The following is an 18,760-nucleotide window of genomic DNA, read 5'->3' as shown; positions in this document are numbered from 1 at the left end:
CAAGTAGCTCATTAAGCTCGTTAGTAACAACACAACATATATTTTCATATTACTTGACAAACTTTTTGTAGCACCTCAGCCCATTTATTTAATCTACTCGACATATGAGGCAACATAGTACTTCATTTCTTCTTGTAGTCACAATATTTTATCTTGAAAATCATACCTATACATTCATCATGTATATCGTAACACATTATAATTTGTTAATGAGCGCTCGTGAGCGCTCACGAGCTTACCGAGCTTCAAACGAGCCGAGCCGAGCAGGGTTTTCTGCTCGTTAATCTTAACGAGCTTAACGAGCCGAGCCTTAACGAGCATGAGCTTAACGAGTACGAGCTTAACGAGCCGAGCTGCTCGTTAGTCCAGCCCTAGCAGCGATGCAGGCAGAGATGCTCCCACTCGTCCACCGGTTCCAGCTCCTCGAGGTGCCCGCCTGCGAATCCATGTTAGTCCTCCTAGCCGCCCTTCTGTTCGATGATACCCAGTGAATTGCAACGTTTTTTTGGTGATGATTTTGTTGTGGGTTGGAACTTTTTGGGTGTGCACGGTGACATATGTTGCCACCATTGATGATGCAATATACTCCTCCGTTCCTAAATATAAGTCTTTTTAGACATTTTAAATGGACTACAACATACGGATGTATGTAGACATATTTTAGAGTGTAGATTCACTCATTTTGCTTCGTATGTAGTCACTTGTTTGAATCTCTAGAAAGATTTATATTTTGGAACGGAGGGAGTATAAAAAGGGTTAATTTGATAAATGCCACTTGAATTCTGGCAATTCCGTGAAATGCCATTGTAATTTTCAAACTTTGAAAATGACATTTCCAGTGGCATTTTTCAAAGTCTGCAGTGGCGTTTTTCAAAGTTTGTAAAATTTGCAGTGGTATTTTCTTTGGAAATTGCAGTGGCATTTCTCAGAATCGCCAGAATTCGAGTGGCATTTATCCAATTAACCCTAAAAAATTTAGTGGCATCCAGTCTTCATTTGAGAGTTCAGTTCGATATGACAATCTGAATCAATCAGGCCGATAGTTAATGAACAGAGTTATTCTTAGGGCCACATTCTTCAATCTGCAATAGGCTGAACCTGTTCTCCTCAGCATGCTTTGATTATGACTCTGAATTCGAATCCTTTTGAAACACGCACCCGGCAGATTTCCAAAAGGTGCTCCATGGGCGAGATACTGTGGCAACTACAAAGGCCTCCACATTGACCTTGTATGGCCTGGAAAAGATCCCGCTCTCGGTAAGTCATACTCCCTCCATTCCACAATGTAGTGCCTATAGATTTTTGTAAAAGTCAAACTTTGCCAACTTTGACCAAGTGTATACAGAAAACTATCTACATCTACAATATCAAACATGTACATTCTAAAAATATAACTCGCGGTGTATCCAGTGATGTGCATTTAGTATTCTAGATGTACCTACTTTTCTCTATAGATATGGTCAAAGTTTGAAATGTTTGACTTTTGCAAAAATCTATAGGCACTACATTATGGAACGGAGGGAGTACCTCCCAAGGAAGTATATCAGAGTAGTTCAGTTTGAATTGCCAATTTCTCTGAAGCACAGGTGCGATTTTGTTCTGAGATAACTCCCCGTGACTAAATTCATTTCTTACTTCTTTCAGGAGTTGACAGTGTTGGTACATTATCAGCAGCTCTTGTGACATACGCTTCTATACAATTCTTGAAGCCAGACCTTATTATCAATGCCGGTACTGCTAGTTGCTTCAAGGTAGTATTCGACAATATTAAATGTTTGATGCTACGAACAGTCTGTGTACAGTCTGTGTACAGAGTTTTTCTGATCTTTGCAGTATTGTGTTTTAGGCCAAAGGAGCAGGCATGGGAGATGTCTTCTTGGCATCAGACGTTGTGTTCCACGATAGAAGAGTACCGATCCCTGTGAGTATTATCTAAGATTTCTAGTCTATGTGTTGTACTAGCAATCTCTACCTTAAATATTTCAGAACAGGCCGAGGCCTGGATGTCAGAGACAAATTACATGAGTTTAGTTTGGAGCAATGACCGCACCAAAGATGCAACAGAACAACCAAATTCAAAACGTAGTCTATGTGTTAGGCGGCAATGTCTATGTATTCTTGAGTAGCGCCCATGCTTATACAGTAGTATTACGTCGATCCTTGGATTTTCTTAATAGTTAGCTCATACGTGTGGACATCAACACTTAACATTTAACTTGTTTTACCAAATGAATTATACAATTCAATCCATTATTCTCAATGCTTATAGAGTTGCAGCCTGCATTACTCGCTTGTGCTTATCGTCAGTTAGATCATTCTTTTGTTCGTATATTATTTATACATTGTTTGTCTTCTGTTCTTTGTTCAAACTTGACTGATATTAATATATGCTCTTCATTTTTATCTAGGTCTTAGGCCTGTATGGAAATGGAGCCCGGAAGACATTTCTGACCCCAAATATGTTGAAGGAACTCAATTTGAAGGTAAGCCATAGGGTTTCCTAATTGCGGCCGAACTGCTGGAATAATATCAATTTTATAGGGTGTGCTTGAAGCCTTAAAGATATTTGCATACGATGCTATTTCCTTTTACCCAGTTCCATTCGTTAAATGAGCTTGCACCTCCTTTGTTTCAGGTTGGGAAGCTTTCAACCGGCGATTCTCGAGATATGTCTCCGCACGATGTGTTAGAAATACTGAGTAATGGTGCTACATTAAAGGATATGGAGGTTTGTTTACTTTTACTCAATCATTCTATTTACGGTGAAAGCAAAATAATATGCAAATGGAGATCTGTGACCCTAGACTCATCTCCTGGGATTCTGGAAGAATACATCATGTACTGTAGCCTGTAGGACTGATTGCGGATAGCTGCTTTTAGAAAAGCTGTTGTTCACTAGTGCATTTTAGTTCCTTTGTTCGTCTGTACTTGACTCTTAGTTCAATAGACCAACAGTAAGACTTGTTTGTGTACATTTGTATTCGGTGTGGACGGTAGCAGGCAACTCTGTTCCTGTGTACCCACTACTTCATTGCTTTCTTTTTACATGCTAAGAAATAAGAAATAAGAATATAGTCTTGTATTTTGTAGACCTCAAGCTGTTTCTTTTTTCTGTTTGTCTACCAGGGAGCGGCGGTGGCACATGTTGCTGATATGTTTTCAACACCTGCAATCTTTGTCAAAGCTGTGACTGAAATTGTCGATGGAGAGAAGCCAAGGGCTGAGGAGTTTCTTCAAAACTTGACTGCTGCTACGAAGGCCCTGGACCAAGCTGTGGCCGAAGTGGTCAATTTCATCAGTGGCAAATGCTAATCTGATCTTTGATCTCCTTTTTGGTGGCAAGATCAAAGATGGACGGGGCTTAAGCGTGTTCACCAAATCCATGTGACCCTGCTTCAGTGCACTACTCTGCATATGTTATATGTCGTCTGCTTAAACGTGTTTACGAGATCCATGTGACTCTTACTGCATTTTTTGTGTACACAATTTCTGGCAAGTACATGCAGGCACTGTACCTCGGCACAATCTCCCATGCCAAACTCCTCTCGCATGACCGCCATCGCTCCGACGGTCGGGTCGATGCCGCACGGCGGGCAACGGGATGCGGCCTAATAGCAGGCGCTTGGACCAGACGTGGAAGGCTGAACAGAGGATAGTGGCGCAAGTTGGGATACGATGTCCCTCAAATCAGACGCAGTGACTCTAATCAAACACAATAATGCAAAAATGTATGCACCCCTTCTCCTCCATTGCCTCCTCCCGGTCGGCTTCCCCTCGCCACTGAAGGATCCAGTGTAGCATACTGAACTTGTCGACGTTTATTTCACATAAGAGAAGCTATCATGTACCACTGAAGTTTGTACCATATACTCCAATTACTCTGTTCTTGGAGTATATCATACATTAGTTAATTTTGAGACAACAAAGCTACATGTCGGTCCTTGGAGCTCCAGTTACTCTGTTCCTTATTGCAGTGCAAAATATAGCGACAATATCGAATTCAAAACAACCCACTGCACATGTCGATCGGCATACACGGATTAACAATCATTTATTGTTGGGGGTAATAAACTACGTACTATATGCGCTATGAACTTAAGAAAACAATGGTCGACAGGATGTGCGTGCGCGCGTGCGCGCGCGCGCGTGCGCGCGCGCGCGCGTGTGTGTGTTTGGGGCGTTGGCTCTAGCTACTTGGTGTGATGGATCCTGAACATTTCAAGCAGGGCCTCCCTGTTGCCCGCAGTGGCCTCGTACGCCTCGATGAGCTCAGTCCCTGTGAAGTCCCTATACTTAGGACGATAGCTGGTCTTTCCATTCACCATCACCGGCGCCGGACCAATCCTGCAGCCCATATTTGGCCTGATAAGCGTTGCCACCGACATCCTCGCCTTGGCCGAGTTGGTCACCACCCGGTGCTCCACGCTTGTAAGCACCCCGTTGGTCACCATCTACACAAGAACATATATAATTAGCTACCATGTACTCTCTTCTTCTATAGGATAGATGCGATGTGTGATGCGACCTCACCTCCAGCTGAAGCCCAAAGTTGACAACAAACGCGTTGCGCATGGGTTGGACACCGATCCAGCGCCCCTTGTGCTTCACCTGTAAACCACTGACATCGCCCTGTGACAGGACCGTGAGGATGTAGCGGTCTGAATGCGGCCGGATGCCCAACGTGAGGCTTGGTTCAGGGCATCGCGGGTAGTAGTTCACGTTCATCATCGTCTCCCCGCCGGTGAGCTCGCCCTCGAAGAATTGACTGTCCAAGCCGAGCCCCTCCGCGATGAGTCGCAGGAGCCTTTGTGCCAGCTCCTGCACTGCCACGGCGTACTTGGCAAGACGCTCCCTGCGTGGCGGGTTGCAACCCATGAACAATGCCGCTATAGCTACGTGTGAGAGTAAGAGGAATCAACACGAATGTACTCCTACCGAAATGTTTCTGGCTGTGATGGCCAATGGTGCATCAGCTTGTCCACCGGGTAGCACCGGAGCTTGAGACAGTCGCGCCAGTAGCGGATGTCGTTGGTGTCAGTGTGGGACGTGACGGAGCCGGAGAAGACCCGGCAATGCTTGTTGTGCTCGTTGGAGTAGTGCTTGAGTTTTGCCTCCGCCGGCATCCTGAAGAACTCTGCCGCCGCTTCTCGGAAGCCCTGGATCACGTCTTCCCCCACACCGTGGTTCACCGCCTGCAACGCCCCATGCATGCAATGCAAGAACTGGTCAGGATTCAGGTGTGCAAATTACATGCATGGCAATGAAACGAAGCAAGGCAACGTGCCTGGAAGAAGCCAAACTCCTTGCCGGCTTTCATGATGTCGCCAATAACCTGTCGGCGGCCATCTCCAAGAGCTCCTTGGAGGTCGATGACGGGGAGAGCGACTGAGAGGTCGTCCCGTAACTCGTGGTTGCAAGGGCGTTCCTCCGGCGGCAAGACGTACTTGTCCGGCAGGGACTTCGGCGACGGGAAGTCGCAGATGAGCTTCATTGTCTCACTTTTCTTGTTGGCTTCGACTTCTGTACTGTATACTAGTACTTTTCTTCTGTGTGTATTGCACTACTCGATCACATGCACTTATACTAGTTTGAGAAGGCCTACCTACCGCAGGCATTTGTTTCCCCTTTTTGATTGAGAAGGCACTAGACTAGAGAAGGGGCCTTGTTCCTCTGCATCTCTTCTTTGACACGGAGAAAGAGGAAGAAATAAATAGTTATACATTCGGGTAATGTTATTCAATGAAAGTTCACTCGGACTGTGCGAGAGAATGGCAAAATTAACATTTTTCACGGCAATTATATTGTGCAGTGCATGACAATTTCTCGAAGCGAACACGGCAATTTTTACAGCAAGTCCTTATTTTTGTCGAAAATTGTGTGTGTTTCTAAAGAAATTGCCACCGTCCCATGCGTATTGTGAAAGAGTAAACGTGCATGTGTATCTGAATACGAGACACCTGCAACTACACTTTATTTTGATACAATTGCACTTATGTTTTTGTGGTTATTGTTTTAATTGTGTGATTGAATTTTATCGATGGGGCACAAATAATAGTGATTGAAACTACAAAAGGTTTCACTCAATCTTAGTTCAAAACGGCGACCTGGATCGAAGGGGGTACCTACTGTGGTATAGCTGTTCAGCTAACACTGTACTCACTTATAAATTATCTATTCTCCTTACGTAGCATGAATGTGATAGCCTTTCCCCCCGGCATTGTTACTCAGTCACGGCTGACGCGTCTCAGGGAGCGAGTGGCAACCTACTGCGTCACGTGGCTACCCCATACGGACAAGAAATGAAAGAGTAATGGTGCTCTAGATCGGCTCATTTCGGTCAAGATCATATGTGCCTTTGATAACGAGGAGCGCACATGCTGATTTTGGAATCTGGCGCTGCAGCCAGTGCATCAGTTCAGTAAATAAAACCTAGTGTTAGGCAACAAGCATATCATATGTCTGCAAGATGCAACCACTCTGACCATTATGCCTATGTATGCCCCCACTATGCCTATCCGGGGAATATACAGTGCCAAGTTGACAACCAGTAAATAAATCGGGCTATTCCAGACGAAGATCAACCACTCTGATCATATATATATATATGGGATAAGTATATTTTTCGTCCTCGAACTCTGGCGATAGTATAGGAATCGTCCCTCAACTCCGAAACCGCTAAAACCCAGTCCCTAAACTATTTAAACCGGTTACTTTTCGTCCCTCGCGGCACTTTAAGTGGTTTTGGTATGACCTGGACCCGGTTTTGACTAAAACTGTACACGTGGCTGGTTTTGACCGCCATGTCACTTAAGTGTCCTCGAATCTCTCTCTCTCCCGTGCATTCTCTCGATCCCATCTCGCAGACGAACCCTAAACCTAGCAGCGGCGGCGGCGGCGGCGAATCCCTCATGGGCTGCGGCGGCGGCGGTTGCGGCGGCCGGCGGTGAGGCGGAACTACGGCGGCGCGGCGGCGGGGCCTGTGAGGCGCGGCGGTGGCTGGCTGGCTGGGCACGGGAGCGATGGCAGCGGCGATTTAGGCGACGGCGGCCTTGACCCACGACAAGGAGCTCGATTGCCGGAGGTAATTTGTGCGTGCACTCATTGCAATCTTACATTCAGGTGCAAGGGCAGGCCTCACGTTGTGCTTGTCTCTTGTATGAACTAGGCCAGTCAAATGGATCCTGGAGACGTGCTATTCATCAGATTTCATTTTGAAGGCCAGTTTTTGAATGATGGGAAAACACTTGAATATAGTGGGGGAAAAGAGGCCATGTCATTTGTTTATCGCAAGAACTTCTGTTTTTTTGATCTGGTTCAGAGTTTTGGTATGCACTGCCAAACAAAGGATGACAAGATGTTTCATTGGTTATATCCTGGAAAAGAGATGGTTTGTGGTCTGAAAATGGTTGCTTTAGACATAGATTGCAAGCAGATTAGAGATTGTGTTGCTGTTGGAAGTATAGCTGAAATATATGTGGAGCTATATCCAAATTCTGAAAACGACGAACACGACAGGGATCCAGGCAGAGATGTTGAGCTTCTGATGGGTCCGAATGCTAGTAGTGAATCAGAGGGAGCTGCAGATCATTTTGTCGCATTGGCTACTTGTCCACCTGCGGACAATGATTGTGTTGCAATTAGTAACTCAAAAGAGCCTGAAGAGGAAAATTCAGATGCTGCAAATGAAAATTCAGAAGAAGATGAAGACGAGGATAGCAGCGAGAGTGATTACTGCCCTGATGATGACATCATTTCCGATGAAGATGAAGAGGCTGTCGAGATCAACAAGAAATATAAAGAGTATAAGGCAAAGATGAAGGCTGGACAACTAGAGCACCTTGATGATGCTATGCTGGATGGTGGGCCTGCAATAGGGTCATCAAATAAGGTGGGGGAGGAAAATGATGGAAATGGTACTGCATATGAAGATAGCTCTGATTTTATGATTCTTTCGATGAGATTGGCAGTGATGGTGAAGTAAAGACATTCAAGTCTAGATATAGAAGGTTCAAGGACAAAGGGGATGTACCAGAGTTTACTCTTGGTATGAAGTTTGATGGCAAGGAAGAATTTAGGCAAGCAATTATCAGATATGGTCTGCATCACAAGAAGCTTATCAGATTTCCCAAAAATGACAAGGCAAGAGTTAGGGCAAAGTGTGATTGGCCAACATGTCCTTGGGTATGTCTTTTGAGTAAAACCACTAGATCATGTAGTTGGCAGATCAGCTCTTTTCATGATGTTCATTTATGCCCAAAAAGGAAGGACAATAAGTTAGTTAACTCAACAAGAATTGCTGCCAAGTATGACAAGCTAATTAGATCTAATCCAATGTGGAAGATTTCAAGCTTGAAACAACACATTCAAGAAGATATGTTTGCCAATGTGACTATTGCTCAGGTGAAGAGAGCTAAGAAGATTGTGATGAAAAAGTGGCTGGATGCAAGGAAAGGTCAGTATAGCAGAATATTTGACTATCAGTTGGAGCTGTTAAGGAGTAACCCAGGTAGCACAGTAGTGGTTAAATTGGAACCAAATCAAGTGAAGCCTATCTTCCATAGGATATATATCTGCTTAGAGGCATGCAAAAAAGGGTTCATGGCTGGCTGTAGGAAGGTTATTGGATTTGATGGCTGCTTTTTCAAGGGAGCAACCAATGGAGAGCTTTTATGTGCAGTAGGGAGGGATGCCAACAACCAGATGTACCCTTTGGCTTGGGCAGTTGTTGAAAAAGAGAACAATGATAGTTGGGACTGGTTTTGTTCTTTACTTTTCAGAGATGTGACTGTGCTAGATGGTGAAGGTTGGGTGATTATATCGGATCAACAGAAGGGTATCATCACCGCAGTTTCAAACTGGGCACCGAGGGCTAAACATAGGAATTGCGCCAGGCATATTTATGCCAACTGGAGGATGAAGTTCAAGAACAAGGAATGGCAGAAGCCATTCTGGGCTTGTGCAAAGGCTGCAAGTGTAAGCTTTTTCAACTATTGTAGAGCCAAGCTTGCTCAACTTACGGTCCTTGGATCTAGAGCAATGTTGAAAACTGATCCAAAGCATTGGTGTAGAGCATGGTTCAAATTAGGTAGCAATTGTGACTCTGTCGACAATAATATGTGCGAAAGTTTTAACAAGTGGATAGTAGAAGCTAGGTTTCTCCCAATTCTTTTCATGCTAGAGACAATTAGGAGAATGGTGATGGTTAGAATACAAGAGAACAGAGACAAGTGTGAGAAATGGGATGATCCTATATGTCCTAATATAAACAAGAAATTAAGCAAGGCCATCGATGTATCTGGTATATGTCATGCAGTTAGCAATGGAAATAACTGTTTTGAGGTGCAACATGGATCTCAAAGGTTTACAGTTGATCTCAATCAAATGACCTGTAGCTGTAGGTATTGGCAGTTATCTGGTATAGTTTGTGCTCATGCCGTCTCTGCAATCCATCAACACACCAATCAGTTACATGGTTATGTGGCTAGTTGTTACTCAGTGGAAGCATTCAAGAAAACCTATGCATATTGCCTGCAACCAGTTGAAGGACCCCAAGGTTGGCCAGAATCAGACAAGCCTAAACCACTAGCTCCTAGATATGTTAAGATGCCAGGAAGGCCTCGGAAAGAGAGAAAAAGAGAGGGTACTGAAAAACCAAAAGCTACCAAAGTTTCGAGGGTTGGAACTTTGATTAGATGCAGGAAATGCAAGTGCACTGGTCACAATAAAACTACATGTCCAGGAAATGCCGCTTCAAGTTCAAATGGAGCAGCTACTGTTGGACAAAATGCAGCTTCAGGAAATGCCGCTAGATCATTTACCAAGTCAAGAAGCAATGCAAAAGCCTCCAAGATGTCTAGTTCCCAGGTACAATACACATAACCATGCTGATGTTAAATCTTGTTAAATCTTGTAAATGATTTTTTTGCTGATGTTAAATCTTTCTTCCCTTGTCAGGCAAATGTGAAAACATCCCAACAAAGCACCAACCGTAAAAGAGCATCTACAACTGATGAGAACCTTGGTCCTGTGCAAAAGAGGGCAAATAAATCCCTAGGACTGCCTAAGCACAAGATGAAGGCTTCCTCCAATATTGCTGTAAAAAATGTGACAGTGAACGTGCAGTCTAGTTCATCATTTACAGTCAATGTTACATCTGGTGCTGCAAGTGCTCAAGTTGGAGGAAATAAAAGAGCAAAGAAAGTCCCAGCAAAACTACTGGACTAGTACTGTACTTGTACTGATGTTCCCTTGTGGTGCTGCAAGTGCTCAAGTCAGAATTCATGTTTGTGGTTGCTTGTAAGACTAATCAGTACTATCTCTCATTTGCTTTGTCAGACTTTGAGAATTCCCTTGTGGTTTGCTTGTAAGACTAATCAGTACTATGTTTGTGGTTATGTCAGACTGTTTTTCATGAAATCTGTTCTGAACTCTGTCCAAACTGGACAAACATGCGACTGAATATGTTGTCATGAAACTGTTCTGAACTCTGTTCAAACTGGACAAACATGCGACTGAATATGTTGTCATGAAATCTGTTCTGAACTCTGTCCAAACTGGACAAACATGCGACTTAAGTGACATGGCGGTCAAAACCAGCCACGTGTACAGTTTTAGTCAAAACCGGGTCCAGGTCATACCAAAACCACTTAAAGTGCCGCGAGGGACGAAAAGTAACCGGTTTAAATAGTTGAGGGACTGAGTTTTACCGGTTTCGAAGTTGAGGGACGATTCCTATACTATCGCCAGAGTTCGAGGACGAAAAATATGCTTATCCCTATATATATAGTGTCAAGTTGACAACCCAGTATTACCTTTCTCTGGGTTTATTGATCTCATTTGTATTTTATACCCAATTTTGACCATAAATTGACTAAGAGTTATATAAATTATATGTCATAAAAATTATATTGTTAGATTCATACTCAAAAGAGGTTTTCAATGATACTATTTTTGTAATATATACCTTATTTTTTCGAGTTAAATCAAAGGTCCGAATTTTACCAAAATAGAAAGAGACTAATAAACCCGAACGGAGATAGTAAATAATAGTCCAAGAATGGTCAGCAAAGAACCAGTAAATAATACAGTAAGTTGAGTACTACTAACATCGAGGAGATTGAGACCATCCTGTCGTGAACAACATCGAGGAATTTCTTCGAGTTTTGTTAGAGTTTGTGTCCGGCCGAGGAATATGAGACGGTGGCGGCTCCCTAAAGATGGAATAAGGTTATCCCCGCTTAGCCCCGTCCCGGTGGTGCGGTTAGCATCGTTGGTGTGCGTGTGGAGGTGTGTCTTCGGCGGATCTGTCCTTGGTGGATTTGCTCGGATCTGATTGTAGTTCATCTAAGTTCGTGTGTATTCAGGTTGGATCCTTCCGATCTACGCTACTCTTCAACGGAGGCGGTTGTTGTTCTGGTGCGCTAGTCCTATGGGCCTTAACACGACGACTTTCTGACTGTCTACTACAAAGAGTTTTGCCTAGCTCCGTCGAAGGAGGGGTGATGACGGCGACGCGCCTTCAGCTTGCTTCAGTGCTTGTAGTCATCGGTAGATGGTCTACGGATCTGGATGTAATTTTTATTATTTTCGGTGTTCATTGTAATATCATGATTGAAGATAAATAGATTGGAAGTTTTCCTGAAAAATTTGGTCTAGTATCTGACAAAAAAATACAGTATTTGTCTATCTCTTGTTCTTTGTGCGATCACCACTTATAGTTTTTAAATATCGTGAGTATATTCTTTTTAGGAAAGAACGTGAGTATGATAAACGTTGAGAACCAGAGATCAGTCGGATCTTGTTCGTGTTCAGCTGTAAGTGAAATACATATTTTAATTAGAACGGCCCATCCAGAACCCTCCTTGACCTCTCCGGCCCATGATAGGCACTAGAGTTGATAAAACAATGTTCGGTATGTATATAAAAAATGTAGAACACATATCGAATTTTTTGAAAATAAAACATAAGTTTTAATAAATGTGTATTTTTTGTAACAAAAGATCATAAATTTAAAAAGGTAAACATCTAATTAAAAATGTTCCTGGCATATACCCAAAATGTACAATGTGAATTAGAAAAATATTCAATTTTTATAATGTTAATCATGTTTTCAAAAAATAGTAAGTATGTATGAAAATTGTTCCTGATGTATAAGTAAAGTGTACAAATGTGTTTGAAAAATACAGACATTTGTTGAAGAAAAGCGGTGCAAACCAAAGAAGCGGAAGAAATAAACACCTCCGAAACAAACAAAAAACAGAAAATTCGAAAAAAAAGAACCTGAAAAGCTCTGAGGAAACAAATTGAAACCAAAGAAAAATGAAGGAAACTGATGAAAAAAATAAGAAAGAAACAAAAAAAATTAAAAAATAGAAAAGGAATGAAAAAACAAAGAGAAAAACCGAAAAAACAGCAAAATGGAAAAAAAGTAGAAAAACAACAAAAAAGATTAGAAAAAATAAAACAAGGAAGCCAGCGAAGAAATAAAAAGCAACAAAATACCAAAAAAAAAAGAACCCAACAATGAAACCCGAAGAAGAAACCCACACCAAAAAGCGGAGAAAACCATGAACGAAACAAGCGGACGAAGACTAGCAAACTCGAGAAAACAAAACGAACGAAAATAAACAGAAATGGGCCGGCCTAGTAGTACAGCGCGAGGACAAAGTTTAAGAGGAGACCGATGGAGCCAAATCACTAATTAATGGGTACCTTTCACAAAGGTCACTCTCATCTTCTCAAATTGTATTTGGAGTTTTTCTTTTCTTGTAGGTTCGTTTATTCAAAATATTTTATTTCTTAAATCTTGCATCCGAATCGTGAAAAGTTTACGCTCATGGATTTTTTGCATCTAGATCTTAGAAATTAGATCCTATGTTAATAGATTTTAACAAAAAATATCACGAAAAACAGGTAAAAAATCCAAGATAGAAGCACAATTTAGCCCCATTTTTTTCTCTTTCGAGAGGCATTGTCCCTATGGCAAAAGCAAATATGTGTCTTCGCGCGAGGTAAATTCGTTCCTCTCGCAGAAGAAAAAAAACCCGTGTTTTTTTCCCTTTTCCTTGAGGTACAACTGTGCCTCACGTAGAAACAATCTTATGCCTCTGTGACAAGCAAATCCATGGCTCTCGCGGAAAAAGAGGAAATGTATTTTTTTTTTCTTTTTTAAGGCACAGTTCTACCTCTCGCGAATGAAAATATGTGCTTCCACAAAGGAGCAAATCAATGTCTCTGGCGGAAGAGAATTTTTTTTCTCTTTTGGAGAGGCAGAACTGTTGTCCACACACTGTTCTCCTATGCGCCAAGGGTGAAGTACGCGTTGAGTCAGTCGGGCATGGAGTTATGTTCAACCTTTCGACGTGTTCAACATTGATTGAGACGCGGCCTTGGCCTCTGTTTTTCTGCCTCTTTGTCATTCGTGCCTTGAGACGAACAAAGGGTTGTGTGTAGTTGTAATCATGATGGGTGTGTTGTGTCACTAGACATTGTATCTGTCATTTATAAATAAAAAAGATGTGTCTAGATCTGAGTCGACTGAAACTCTTAGTCAAGCGACACAACATGTAAAAAGGAATAAAGAAAAAAATAAACTTTTATGCACAGATCTTCACGTAAGCTCTCACAAATGTAACATCGACCGAGATGAAGTCTCGGTTGACTGAGATTTAGCAATCACGTTAAGAAAATTGTAAAGTGGCAAATCTGTCGAAATATATGTCACATTTATTACTGACCGACGACTCCGAAAGTCCAAGTCGTCTCCCGAGAATTTTCTTCGGGTGCCCACCACGACTGCGATGCAAATCCACTAATGTCTGCTTCACAAGCTACTGCTGCACGCTAAGCTTAGCGGTCAAGCTCTCTCGCATAGCCAGTTGATCCATCCATCCATCCATCAATTCCTCCATGGCCGCCACGGCAGCAAGCAACGCAGGCTCGTCGTCCCCGCGCACCAGCTTCGTCGCGGACTCCCTGGTCCTCCCCACGCGAAACGGCAGCCTCTTCGCCTCCGCCTTCGCGCTCGTCTACGCCCACACCTTCGTCTCCTTCTCCGTCGCCCTCCTCTACGCCCATCCTCTCGCCGCCGCCGTCCTCGTCCACGTCGGCGTGCTGGCCAGGGAGAACGACATCTACGACTTCTACCCGGCGGAAAGCGACGAGGAGATCCGGGGACACGCCAAGAAGCTCCTCCTCCTCTACCTAGCGTACCTCGCCAGCCAGCTCGCCACGCGGGTCGCCGTCGCGCTCGCCGCCTCAGCGACGTGCGCCGGCGACCGGCGTCCGCGCTCGCTGACCGAGCTCGTCGCCGCGGGGAGGACCCGCGCCACCTTGGCCACCGCCGCCCTCGTCGCCGTCCTCCAGTTCGCGTCGTCCGCGGCTGTCCTCGCCGCGTGCCTCGCGTCCTGGTGCTGGTGGAAGCGCGGTGCCGCTGCCCGGTCGGACACGGCCGCCGCCGTGGCGTCTTTCGTGTCAGGCTACGTGCTGTTCCTTCTCCTCCTCGTCCTCCTCTCGCACATCTTCCTCGCCGCGGTCTTCCAGGTGGCGATCGCCGCGTCGGCGGCAGATGAAGGTTACGGCGAAGGCGGAACGCGCGCTGCTCTCCGGCGGGCGTGGCGGCTCATGGCCGCGAGGGCGATGAGGAAGGAGGCCGCCGTGATGGTGCTCGTGGCGAGCCTCCTGCCGGTTGCCATCTACCCGGCGTACGCGTTCGCCGTGTACTGTTTGCAGAGCGGCGTCTTCGGTGTCTTCCATGGATATCTTCTCCCGTCCGCCGGCGTGCAGCTCTACTCCACTGTGGCCGCCGCGGTGTTCTATCACCGGTGCACGGAGCATCATTATTATGAATCTGTCATGCCACTCGCGATGAAACAAGCTAGGTAGCTAAATCCTTTATGATCTGAACATGTATGACACCCACTAGCAAATATATGCTCGTGCGTTGCAACGGGAGACAAAAATAATACACCCTAGCCAAATAAGCATGGCTTAATACCATAAAATATGAGCATCCTCTGTTTTAACATGGTGGCCCACCGTGTTGCCATTTATCTTTCTTCCCACCCTCATCGATGATGTCTGCAATGTCCACATGATCACAATGCATTCGACATGGTAAACCCCAAGAATATGAGCTTCCCACTGCACGCTGCACTTGTCAATGTGCCGCGTAAGGGAATGTTTAAAACTGTAAAAACAAATTCATCGAGCACGAACTACTACCAACGCCTAGACATATAAAGACTTTTCAAAAACTAATCAAATCCAAGGCATAGAAGACTTCATGAACGCCTACTACGAACACTTGTTATGTTGAGACGACATTTTTTGAAATGCATGAACGGTTTTTGAATTCATGAATAGTTTTTTATTCAACAAACATTTTTTGAATCGATGAGCTTTTAAAAAAATTATGGAATAAATTTTGAAATTCGCGATATGTTTTTGAATTTTTGTGAACATCTTCTAATATTTCATGGACAGTTTTCAGATTCATGAATATGTTTTGAATACACGACCTTTTTTTTAAATTATGAACATTATTGTATTCCCCAATCACTTTTTTTCCAAATCATTGAAGATGGTATTTTTCAAATTTCATGGTTATTTTTTTAAATTCCCGGATATGGCTGGAATACATTAAAAATCATGAACATTTTTATTTCACGAGAATTTTTTCGAAATAATGATTTTTTAATAATATGCGGACAGTTTTTTTAAAATCACGAACATTTTACGGTTTCCCCACTATTTTTTTAATTCGCGAACATATTACAATTTTTCATTTATTTCCATAAGTCACAATTTTTTGAAAATTGGATTTTTAAAAAAATCCTAAAATAATTTAAAGAAGGAAAAACAAAAAAACAAATGAGAATAGAAAAAGCAAAAACGGAATTGAAAAAACAGGGTGTCACACTGCGTGCATGGGCCGGCCCATGAGCTCTTGCGGCGAGGAGAGAAAAGTCGACATAGACAAAAAGGATGGGAGATCTCAGACTCAAACCCCGGCGTTGAGGGTGGAACATGGAGTGCTAAACCATTGGGCCATTTCGGTGTTTGTGTAAGATGGAGGCGTCACTGTCGGTGTCAAAACCGGCGGATCTCGGGTAGGGGGTCTCGAACTGTGCGTCTAGGCGGATGGTAACAGGAGACAAGGGACACGATGTTTTTACCCAGGTTCGGGCCCTCTCGATGGAGGTAAAACCCTACTCCTGCTTAATTAATATTGATGATATGGGTAGTACAAGAGTAGATCTACCACGAGATCAAAGAGGCTAAACCCTAGAAGCTAGCCTATGGTATGATTGTTGTTCGTCCTACGGACTAAAACCCTCCGGTTTATATAGACACTGGAGAGGGTTAGGGTTACACAGAGTCGGTTACAATGGTAGGAGATCTATATATCCGTATCGCCAAGCTTGCCTTCCACGCCAAGGAAAGTCCCATCCGGACACGGGACGAAGTCTTCAATCTTGTATCTTCATAGTCTAGGAGTCCGGCCAACGGTGATAGTTCGGCTATCCGGACACCCCCTAATCCAGGACTCCCTCAGTAGACCCTGAACCAGGCTTCAATGACGACGAGTCCGGCGTGCATATTGTCTTTGGCATTGCAAGGCGGGTTCCTCCTCCGAATACTTCATAGAAGATTTTAAACACAAGGATAGTGTCCGGCTCTGCAAAATAAGTTCCACATACCACCGTAGAGAGAATAATCCTTACACAAATTCAATCTGCTGACGTATTCTGCGGCGTGACGTCACACCACGGCCAAGCCTTTATTGGAATCGTTTTTACTGTCCCATCTCAGCGTGTTTAGCGGGGCGGTTTCCTTGGCACGTCTTATCAAAGCGGAGATCGTGCCCCCTTATTCCGGGATTCTCATCAATACGGGCGTGGGTATCCCAACCGCGCCATTGATTACGCCGCTTGGAAGATAAGCGAGTTTTACCAGGCTGGTGGGAACGCATAGTTTCGTCCGTCCATATATGGGGATAAGGATCCACCTTTTTACCTACGCCTTCTTCCTCCTTTGCTTATCAATTTCCGCGCACTCGAGCTCCAGCGCCCAAGTCCACACATCTCGCCTCAACCTTCCCCAGCCATGTCCGGAGCGGGAGGCAAGTGGATGGCCTCCTCCGTCATGGAGGGGCACATCAAAAAGTTGAGGAAAGCCGGATACCTGCACAACGACATTGCGCACCGGCTTCCAGACGAGGGGCAGCTCATCCCCACCCCCAGGCCCCATGAGAGGGTGGTGTTCCTTCCTCATTTCCTCCGCGGACTGGGCTTCCCACTCTACCCATTTGTCCGGGGGCTCATGTTCTACTACGACCTGGATTTCCACGATCTGGCCCCGAATTTCATCCTCAACATCTCAGCGTTTATCGTTGTGTGCGAGGCCCTCCTCCGCATCAAGCCCCACTTCGGCTTATGGCTGAAGACCTTCAATGTCAAGCCGAAGGTAGTGGGCGGCCAGCAGGCGGAGTGCGGAGGCGCCATGGTGGGCAAGATGCCCAACATCATATGGCTCGAGTGCTCCTTCATGGAAACCATCAAAGGGTGGCAATCGGGGTGGTTCTACATCACCGAGCCGCGTGACCCTAAATGGGCAGCAGGCCCCGAATTCCGATCTGGCATCCCCACACGGCTCACCTCCTAGAAAGAGAAGGGCCTGACATGGGGTGATTTGGAAGAGCTGACCGGACTCCAAACCTGTGTCCAAAACCTTGTGAACAAGAAGATCAAGCTCGTCAACGTAGTCTAGGTCATGCTCATCCGTCGGATCCTCCCGTGCCAACAATGGGCCTTCAACTTGTGGGAGTTTGATCCGGCACAGCACCAAACCTTGAACAGGCTCTTCGACACTACGTACGAAGATGCCTGGAAGGTGCTGTTCAAGAGCGCCGAGGCTCCCGCATCCGCTACCGAAGATCGCGGATTTAGCTCGCAGTGTCAAGCCGGCGAGGTAAGCTATTTTACCCTTTACAGGACACTTGTTTTTCATAGCTTGACTCTATGCGGGATCTAAACTCCCTTACCTTTGACAGGCCTGGCAGACGAAGTCCGGGCAGGTTATCTGTCCGGCTCCCTTACCAGAAGACCCAGCGGACGCCCGATTGACGGGGCTGCTGGTTCCGGCACCTCACGTGGTGCCGGATAAGAAGGCCAAGAAGAAGGCCACGGGAACCCGAAAGAGTTCCCGGCGTCAGGTGTTATCGGACTCATCGTCTGATGACTCCAAGGCGGACTCCTCGCGCGAAGACGAGGAGGAGAAAAAAGAGGCTTCTCCCCCAGCGAGGGGAGAGAAGAAAAGGAAGGCCACCCCAGCTGGGGGGGCCGGAGGGTCCAAGAAAGTAAGGGCCCTTCCTCCGGACTTTTCCACCAACGCCGACGACGGCGAAGATGATGTGAATAGCACTTCACTTTGGACCGCCTCCTCCCCTCCTGATGCAGACGACGCCGCGGTGGAGTCCCAAAAGGGGCCCGACCAGGAGGAGGTGGTCCTGGAGGCGCCGCAAGGTGACCTCCCGGATTTCGGGCGCAAAGGGGGCAAAACCCCAGAGGGTTCTAAGTCCGGCCTTGGGCCGGACTCCGTACCGGAACCTTCAGTGGTTCCGGAGTCTGGCAGGCGCCCCCTTCGTAAGAAGGGCAAGACTGCGACGCCGGTGGCCTCGGTCCAACCGGAGGCACCGGACAGCTTGCTGGAGGCGCTTAACGGCGCCTCCATCGACGAGGAGCACCGCACTATCATGAGT

The 18,760-nt window shown here is 45.3% G+C and overlaps 5 protein-coding genes across 5 annotated transcripts; 4 read left to right on the top strand and 1 right to left on the bottom strand.

The window, feature by feature from the left end:
• Positions 1 to 380: 380 nt before the first annotated feature.
• LOC123066270 (5'-methylthioadenosine nucleosidase-like) lies at positions 381 to 3,312 on the top strand. Its single transcript, XM_044489386.1, has 7 exons — positions 381 to 448; positions 1,166 to 1,257; positions 1,645 to 1,751; positions 1,847 to 1,921; positions 2,409 to 2,483; positions 2,636 to 2,728; positions 3,127 to 3,312. The coding sequence occupies exons 1-7, from the start codon at positions 381 to 383 to the stop codon at positions 3,310 to 3,312; spliced, it is 696 nt and encodes a 231-aa protein (XP_044345321.1).
• Positions 3,313 to 4,005: 693 nt separating this feature from the next.
• LOC123072122 (2'-deoxymugineic-acid 2'-dioxygenase) lies at positions 4,006 to 5,681 on the bottom strand. Its single transcript, XM_044495680.1, has 4 exons — positions 5,285 to 5,681; positions 4,936 to 5,192; positions 4,531 to 4,852; positions 4,006 to 4,451 (listed from the first exon to the last, which is right to left on the bottom strand). The coding sequence occupies exons 1-4, from the start codon at positions 5,489 to 5,491 to the stop codon at positions 4,191 to 4,193; spliced, it is 1,047 nt and encodes a 348-aa protein (XP_044351615.1). The 5' UTR covers positions 5,492 to 5,681; the 3' UTR covers positions 4,006 to 4,190.
• Positions 5,682 to 6,851: 1,170 nt separating this feature from the next.
• Positions 6,852 to 7,981, top strand: LOC123067783 (uncharacterized). Its single transcript, XM_044490427.1, has 2 exons — positions 6,852 to 7,081; positions 7,166 to 7,981. The coding sequence occupies exon 2, from the start codon at positions 7,175 to 7,177 to the stop codon at positions 7,979 to 7,981; it is 807 nt and encodes a 268-aa protein (XP_044346362.1). The 5' UTR covers positions 6,852 to 7,081; positions 7,166 to 7,174.
• A 286-nt stretch (positions 7,982 to 8,267) lies between these two features.
• On the top strand, positions 8,268 to 10,242 carry LOC123072121 (uncharacterized). Its single transcript, XM_044495679.1, has 2 exons — positions 8,268 to 9,864; positions 9,955 to 10,242. The coding sequence occupies exons 1-2, from the start codon at positions 8,332 to 8,334 to the stop codon at positions 10,222 to 10,224; spliced, it is 1,803 nt and encodes a 600-aa protein (XP_044351614.1). The 5' UTR covers positions 8,268 to 8,331; the 3' UTR covers positions 10,225 to 10,242.
• A 3,605-nt stretch (positions 10,243 to 13,847) lies between these two features.
• LOC123072124 (uncharacterized) lies at positions 13,848 to 14,981 on the top strand. Its single transcript, XM_044495681.1, has one exon. It carries the CDS (start codon positions 13,909 to 13,911, stop codon positions 14,881 to 14,883), a length of 975 nt encoding a protein of 324 aa, XP_044351616.1. The 5' UTR covers positions 13,848 to 13,908; the 3' UTR covers positions 14,884 to 14,981.
• The last annotated feature ends 3,779 nt before the right edge of the window (positions 14,982 to 18,760 follow it).

This window comes from Triticum aestivum, chromosome 3B (genome assembly GCF_018294505.1).
Source record: "Triticum aestivum cultivar Chinese Spring chromosome 3B, IWGSC CS RefSeq v2.1, whole genome shotgun sequence".
Lineage (NCBI taxonomy): Eukaryota > Viridiplantae > Streptophyta > Magnoliopsida > Poales > Poaceae > Triticum > Triticum aestivum.
This window is presented reverse-complemented; position numbering and strand designations above follow the sequence as displayed.

Excerpts from the sequence above, each read along its gene's own strand:
- LOC123066270 (XM_044489386.1), top strand. The coding sequence starts at position 381 with ATGCAGGCAGAGATGCTCCCACTCGTCCACCGGTTCCAGCTCCTCGAG. Across the intron at positions 449-1,165 it reads GTGCCCGCCTGCGAATCCAT|ATTTCCAAAAGGTGCTCCAT; the intron begins GTTAGTCCTCCT and ends CGCACCCGGCAG. Across the intron at positions 1,922-2,408 it reads ATAGAAGAGTACCGATCCCT|GTCTTAGGCCTGTATGGAAA; the intron begins GTGAGTATTATC and ends ATTTTTATCTAG.
- LOC123072124 (XM_044495681.1), top strand. The coding sequence starts at position 13,909 with ATGGCCGCCACGGCAGCAAGCAACGCAGGCTCGTCGTCCCCGCGCACC.
- LOC123072122 (XM_044495680.1), bottom strand. The coding sequence starts at position 5,491 with ATGAAGCTCATCTGCGACTTCCCGTCGCCGAAGTCCCTGCCGGACAAG. Across the intron at positions 5,193-5,284 it reads AGGAGTTTGGCTTCTTCCAG|GCGGTGAACCACGGTGTGGG; the intron begins GCACGTTGCCTT and ends GGGGCGTTGCAG. Across the intron at positions 4,452-4,530 it reads ACTTTGGGCTTCAGCTGGAG|ATGGTGACCAACGGGGTGCT; the intron begins GTGAGGTCGCAT and ends GTTCTTGTGTAG.
- LOC123067783 (XM_044490427.1), top strand. The coding sequence starts at position 7,175 with ATGGATCCTGGAGACGTGCTATTCATCAGATTTCATTTTGAAGGCCAG.
- LOC123072121 (XM_044495679.1), top strand. The coding sequence starts at position 8,332 with ATGTGGAAGATTTCAAGCTTGAAACAACACATTCAAGAAGATATGTTT. Across the intron at positions 9,865-9,954 it reads CCAAGATGTCTAGTTCCCAG|GCAAATGTGAAAACATCCCA; the intron begins GTACAATACACA and ends TTCCCTTGTCAG.